The 6,549-nt window shown below is 49.4% G+C and overlaps 2 protein-coding genes across 2 annotated transcripts; both read left to right on the plus strand.

The window, feature by feature from the left end:
* The first annotated feature begins 33 nt into the window (after positions 1 to 33).
* On the plus strand, positions 34 to 1,751 carry LOC108160233 (selenocysteine-specific elongation factor). Its single transcript, XM_017294087.2, has 2 exons — positions 34 to 355; positions 413 to 1,751. The coding sequence occupies exons 1-2, from the start codon at positions 97 to 99 to the stop codon at positions 1,690 to 1,692; spliced, it is 1,539 nt and encodes a 512-aa protein (XP_017149576.1). The 5' UTR covers positions 34 to 96; the 3' UTR covers positions 1,693 to 1,751.
* A 105-nt stretch (positions 1,752 to 1,856) lies between these two features.
* Positions 1,857 to 3,016, plus strand: LOC117187929 (TM2 domain-containing protein CG10795). Its single transcript, XM_033390904.1, has 2 exons — positions 1,857 to 2,323; positions 2,384 to 3,016. Exons 1-2 carry the CDS (start codon positions 2,061 to 2,063, stop codon positions 2,658 to 2,660), a joined length of 540 nt encoding a protein of 179 aa, XP_033246795.1. The 5' UTR covers positions 1,857 to 2,060; the 3' UTR covers positions 2,661 to 3,016.
* Positions 3,017 to 6,549: the final 3,533 nt, after the last annotated feature.

Consider the following 6,549-nt stretch of genomic DNA (forward strand, 5'->3'; position numbering starts at 1 on the left):
TGTATATGCAATATTTACCCTTATATTTTCTATTTTCTGTTATCGAATCTGTACCGTCCCTATAGCATGTTTATAATGTTCGCTAGCCAGTGAAAAATGTCGAAAAACTTTAATGTTGGTCTGCTCGGGCACGTGGACAGCGGGAAGACCACTTTGGCCCGAGCTCTGAGCTCCATCTCGAGCACAGCAGCCTTCGATAAGAATCCCCAGTCCGTAGATCGGGGCATTACCTTGGACTTGGGTTTCAGCGGCCTGCTCGTCGATGCACCGCCAAATCTGCCGCAAACGGATAAGCTGCAGTTCACCTTTGTCGACTGCCCCGGCCATGCGAGTCTCATACGCACCATCATAGGAGGTAGGAGGCATCCATGCATCCATGTGCAGCTTTGTGTAAATCAATGACGCTCTACAGGTGCCCAGATCATCGATCTAATGCTGCTCGTGGTAGATGCCCAGAAGGGGATTCAGACGCAGACAGCCGAGTGCCTAGTCATAGGGGAGCTGCTGCAGAAGAAGCTAATTGTGGTCATCAACAAAATCGACGCCTTCGCGACCGCTCAGAGGGAAATAAAGCTGGAGAAGCTACGCGCGCGTCTGGTCAAGACTCTGGCGGCCACAAGTTTCGGCAGCGAAGTTCCCATGTATGCAGTTTCTGCCCTTGAGGGAATCTACATTCCCGAGCTGCGTGCCGGCCTGAGTGATGCATATTTTCAACCGCAGCGGAATGTGAGCGCTCCACTCTTGATGTACGTTGATCACTGCTTTGGGATCAAGGGCCAAGGCACAGTCTGCACCGGCACACTGATCCAGGGGAGCGTACAGGTCAACGATACAGTGGAGCTGCCGGCTCTGGGCGCGAAGCGGAAGGTGAAGTCCATGCAGATATTCCGAGAGAACGTGAGCAGCGCCTCCATGGGTGATCGGATCGGCCTCTGTGTCACCCAGTTCAATGCCAAGCTGCTGGAGCGCGGTGTGATTGCAGAGCCGGGCTACCTAAAGCTCGTGTTTGCCGTATGCCTGCAACTGAGACCGATCCGCTACTACAAACACGTCATCAGGTCAAAAAGCAAGCTCCACATTACCGTCGGCCATGACACCGTAATGGCCAATATAACCTTGTTCCAAGACAAGGAAGTCCGATCGCCCGAATTCGATCTCGGCAGGGAGTATGAGTATGTGGAGGAGCTGCTTCCAGCGGAGATGTCGGCCTACGGTGTCGTGTTTGCCCTCCTGCAGTTCGAAAGCCCCGTCCTGACCACGTTGGGTACTACTTTGATTGCTTCCAAGCTGGACATTGACGCCCATAGTAACAGCTGCCGTTTGGCCTTCTGGGGCCACATCGCCTGGCAGACGCAGGACACCAACTACGCCCAAGACGTCCTGCCCAAACTGCGCGTCTTCAAGCGGAAGCAGAAAGTGGCAAGCATCCAGCGGGTGGTCAACGCGAATGAGGTGATTGTCCAGAACCTGTTCAAGAAGGAGGCCAACCGGGACATGTACGTGGGCAAGTGGATCGAGCTGTCCACCGGAGAGAGGGGCTGCATAGAGCGACCCTTCGGACAGACCGCCAAGGTCTGCATTGTGTTCCGAGAAGCTCTTTCGGACTCGACGATAGAAAAATTCAGGGACTTGCAGGTGCTGTTAAATTGCAAGAAGTATGTTTTCAATAAACAGGCGGGCCTGTTTCAATGATTTAACGTTACTGTGCAGTAGTTCTGGGGGATAAAACAATAAAAAAAATTAGTTTGATTTCGAAATAACTACTTTGCGCCTAACAGCACATTTGGTGCACACCAATCACTGTAAGCTGAATGTGCACTTAACAGCCCATTTGTCGCACCTCGCTCACGAGTGCACGGTCACACTCTAATCCAAATGCCAATGAGTCCAAACAACAACACTGGTGCCTGCCTGCCTGCCCAACAAAAATCAACATCGAAACAAAACGAATCGTGTGAAAGCGCAAACTGCAATCGCAACACTGCTAACACAATAACATCTCCAAGAACACCAAGTACCAGACCAACGAAGACACACGCCAAACTCAGCCAAAGCCACAAATGTACTGGTGCGCTGTCCCGCTGCTCCTGCTCTTCTTAACGACGAAATCAGACCAAGTCAATGTCGACTGCAACGAACTGCAGATGATGGGCCAGTTCATGTGTCCCGATCCTGCCAAGAATCACATCGATCCCAAGACTCAGCAACTGCGCGGCTGTACCAAGGAAAGCCGAGCACGGGTGTGGTGCATTGCCGCCGACGAAATCAACTGCACGGAAACGGGCAACGCGACCTTCACGCGGGAGGTGCCCTGCAAGTGGACGTTAGTGTGTGACTTGCCCACACAGACCCATTACTGACATATACCTCTTTTGCTCCACAGGAATGGCTACCATTTGGACACCACACTACTGCTGTCAGTGTTCCTCGGGATGTTCGGCGTGGACCGCTTCTACCTGGGATACCCGGGTATCGGCCTGCTCAAGTTCTGTACGCTGGGCGGTATGTTCCTGGGCCAGCTGATCGACATCGTCCTCATCGCCCTACAGGTGGTGGGGCCCGCCGACGGATCCGCCTACGTCATACCCTACTATGGGGCAGGCATCCACATAGTGCGGAGCGACAACACGACGTACCGACTGCCGCGCGACGACTGGTGATGGTTAAGAAAGCACAACGTTTGGTGTACAGTAGATCACGTTAAGTCATTGTTATATCTTAAATTCGGCTTATGACACTAAGCAACGACTGCTAAACTCAGATTAGTGCATTACGATACGACGTACCCCCTAGTGATAAGTGTAAAGATTGTTGCCACTCTCCCAACCTAACCCAACCCAGCGCCCCGTTTCCCTTTCGTAGCCTAAGTTGCATTATTTAGTCTTAGTTACCTCTGTACATGGATATACTATACATCATATACATATACAACTCTAGACGTTTGTAATTGTGGTCGCCACACCACATACTATAGACAAATTGTTTGCCAATATAAATAACGATTTTAAACATTTTGCTTGGCCCCATAGGCTTTTATTGTCTGAACTATCCGTCCCTCTGCAGCAGCATCTTCAGGAGAGGGGTGCTGCGAAATCCCAGCGAAATTGCGTATGTCACTCTTTAGCGAGCCAAGAACACACACTTCTTGGCTATCAGACAAAATAATTGGCCACACTTGTACTTTGATCAGTCGAACATTTTCAGCGTGACAGAGATTGGTCAGCGGCACGACGCCATCCCAGCCGCCGCCGGGTTGACTCACTGGCGAAATGCTCAGACAAGGCGCACACACTGCGGATTGCTGCTGCTGCTGCTGGCCCTTTCATCTGATTGGCATTTCCGAAATAATCAGCGGCGACGCATCAGCCGGCGACTTGTTCGATTTAATTGCATGGCCCCCAAAAAGCCGCTTCCACGCCACCAATCCTCGATCTCCAGTCCCGTTCTCCCGCTCGGATGGGCTAGCGTGTAATTCGATGCGTTTTAATTAGGTTTTCAATTGAGATCAAGTTGAGTTTTATCTCGTATCGAATGAGTGTTCCAAATGCAACCGAAATCCAAAAGGAAATACCCCCAAACACAGTTCACTTAAAACTTTACGCTACAAAAACAGTTTTAGAGCCACTGGCCAGTCGCCACTACACGCGGCTCTGGGCCAACAAATGGCGCATACGCCTTGTTAGGCGTCGACAGGGCCAACGGTAAATAATACTCCATTTCTCTGCCTCCCTCCCCCACCTCTACAGCGTCTACAATGGTCTGTCAAATTGGCAATGCACTGACCCGGCCACTACCACACCCACCGTCCACCATACACCGCCCCCTTTATTGTTATGTGGACATGTGGCTTGGCCTTTCAATTAGCCAAGTTGACAATAAGTTGTTGATGTGTATTGGAGGGATTGTGGCTGTGGCTATGGATGGCAATGGCAACGGCAATGGGGCTGGTCTATGGATCCACCACATAATTACAGCGTGAGAGCCGTGCCGCCTTTGTAAACAGCAAGACTTGACGCAGCAGCACTTGATCTTTGTCTGACTTTGACTTCGACAGCAGACATCAGTTGTTGTTCCAGCTCCTCCTCTAGAACACCAGTCCTCCAATCCTCAAGTGCTGCGGGTATCAATATCTGCCACTGTTTTGCAGCAGGCGGCATTCTGTTTGGGGCAAATGAACTTTGGCCATTAGGGAAATTCGAGCAGCTTGTTTGTGCGCTCCATTTCCCATTTGCCAATGCCGCGTGCGTGATAACCTTCTGGATAATGACCAAAGCCCTAGGAGCCCAGGCTCCCTCGGTGTTGGTTCTCTGGCTGGTCGCGGTTCTATCGGATCGGGGTTCGATATTTGGCCTGGGATTATCCACAACCGACTCGACTGCTGGCCCAAAAATAGACCCACCACAAATTGCTAAGCTAATAGTCGCGGCTGAAACCGAAATCGAGTCAAGAATGGAGCCGGCCCGAAGGCAAATAATGGCTAATTGCAAATATTTGCCCATATCAAAATAGCATCGATGCGCTGCGGTAACAGTTCTATATATATATTCTCGTAAGCATCCAATCTGTGGAGATACCTGGAGACTGCGGTTTCGCTTATTTGCTGAACGCTTAGGAGCTCAACGCTTAATTACGCTCAAGTGGCGTGGAAAATTGTGGGGCGGGCAGAGTCGCCTCCACCCACGAACCTAGCACTAGACCCAATGATGTTTATGCCGAATTGCTTTGCACGTTAAAAGGGGGTACGGAGACGCGAACAAACGCTATGCAAATGCAAATAGCGTTTAATGAAACGCAATTATTTAATTTTCAAGTAAATCGCATACTGCGTCACGGTTCCAACCTGGCAGCTCCACTCCGTCGATCGTTGACGTCGCTTTCGGTTGTGGTTCTCTGCTCTTCCCTCCCCTTCTCTCCTCTCCTCTCATCGCCACTCCGACTGACTTGCCTCATAAATAATGACTAGGCAACCTCTTGTGACAAAATGTATGGCCTGGGAAACCCAGCTGTAGAGTCTTAGCATCAGCCAAAAGCATAACCAAAAGCTTGGCCGAGTATCCATCGTTCGTGATAACTGCAATTTTCCATCGAGTACGAGACACACATACAATGAGTGCATAAATCATCTTCCAGCTGCAGCGCCATGGCATTTTCCTACCTGGCAGCAGCAGTAGATTTTCCAACATCTGTGAGCAGCCACGGCATAAATGTCAAATGGCTGGCTATTTGATTTGGCCGCCGGTTAAGTGTGAATTATCCCATCGCCCGAAGCCCCCGAAGCCCGTGGCTTCGTATTTGTATCTGTATCTCTTAAGAGCCAAGAGCTTGCAACTGACGCAAGCAAATGCCACAGAGCAGAGTGCACCTCTAAGTGCATTTAATATGATATGCGAAATGTACTTGCTAATTGTGGGAACTGTACATTCGTAAGTCGCAACTCGTAAGCGGTGAAGTACCACCTCCTATAAGTCATTAAGTGCGATACCACGATACCTCGTGCCTCGTACCATATTTCATTCCATTCAAAGCTGATCTTCTTATCAGTACGTATTCGTACAGTCGTAGACTGTGCCAATTCTTGAACTTCATTTCATTAATGGCGGTGCACCAGCACCAGAGTTCCCTGAATCTAATCGACACTACGTATGGGGGGACCTAATGTACATCCAAAGTTCTGCTCATAGCAATCACAGAGTTTTATAGAGAGTGGGGAAAGACCCAGAATGACCCCGTGCCTGTCTGCCTGATTCCATTCCCATGACAAAACGAGGGGGAAAATTGTGAGTTGCTGCGGACACCGCAACTCTACATTTATACCCGATACTTAGTCAGTATGGCTCTCCTCCGGCAGACGCCGCTAATATTGAACGACACGACAAAGAATGCGTGCGAAATTTTGAGATATACGTCCGATATCACAGGAGTGTGGATACCAAATTTGGTTGCTCTGGCTCTTATAGGTTCTGAGATCCTTGAACTCATATTTTGCAATTGGCAAAACCGACACTGAAACCTGTGTGTTAGAGAGAGACAGAGCGAGAAAGAATGAAATTGTTTTCTTGATTCTGGCTATAATAATTATACGATCTGGTTCCGATTTTACACTATAGAACATATAGTCATCCTCTACGTTTCTGCGATTCTTCCACAGATTTTCGCTCTTTGTGGGGGCGGAAGTGGGCGGGGCAAAGTTTTGAAATATACTTGTAGCAGTGACATATCACAGAAGTCCGGATATAAAACGTCGTTGCTCTAGCTCTTATAGTCTTTGAGCACTTGGCGCTGATAGGGACGGACAGACGGACGGACGGCCAGACGGACAGACAGACAGGGCTCAATCGACTCGGCTATTGATGCTGATCAAGAATATATATACTTTATGGGGTCGGAAACGATTCCTTCTGGACGTTACACACATCCACTTTTACCACAAATCTAATATACCCCAATACTCATTTTGAGTATCGGGTATAAAAAGCGCGAGCGAAAGAAGAAGAGACATCACGGAATGCCAGCTGACAAATTCTACGGGGGGTACAATAATTGGCAACA

This window comes from Drosophila miranda, chromosome 3, assembly GCF_003369915.1.
Source record: "Drosophila miranda strain MSH22 chromosome 3, D.miranda_PacBio2.1, whole genome shotgun sequence".
Lineage (NCBI taxonomy): Eukaryota > Metazoa > Arthropoda > Insecta > Diptera > Drosophilidae > Drosophila > Drosophila miranda.

Excerpts from the sequence above, each read along its gene's own strand:
- LOC117187929 (XM_033390904.1), top strand. The coding sequence starts at position 2,061 with ATGTACTGGTGCGCTGTCCCGCTGCTCCTGCTCTTCTTAACGACGAAA. Across the intron at positions 2,324-2,383 it reads GAGGTGCCCTGCAAGTGGAC|GAATGGCTACCATTTGGACA; the intron begins GTTAGTGTGTGA and ends TTTGCTCCACAG.
- LOC108160233 (XM_017294087.2), top strand. The coding sequence starts at position 97 with ATGTCGAAAAACTTTAATGTTGGTCTGCTCGGGCACGTGGACAGCGGG. Across the intron at positions 356-412 it reads CATACGCACCATCATAGGAG|GTGCCCAGATCATCGATCTA; the intron begins GTAGGAGGCATC and ends GACGCTCTACAG.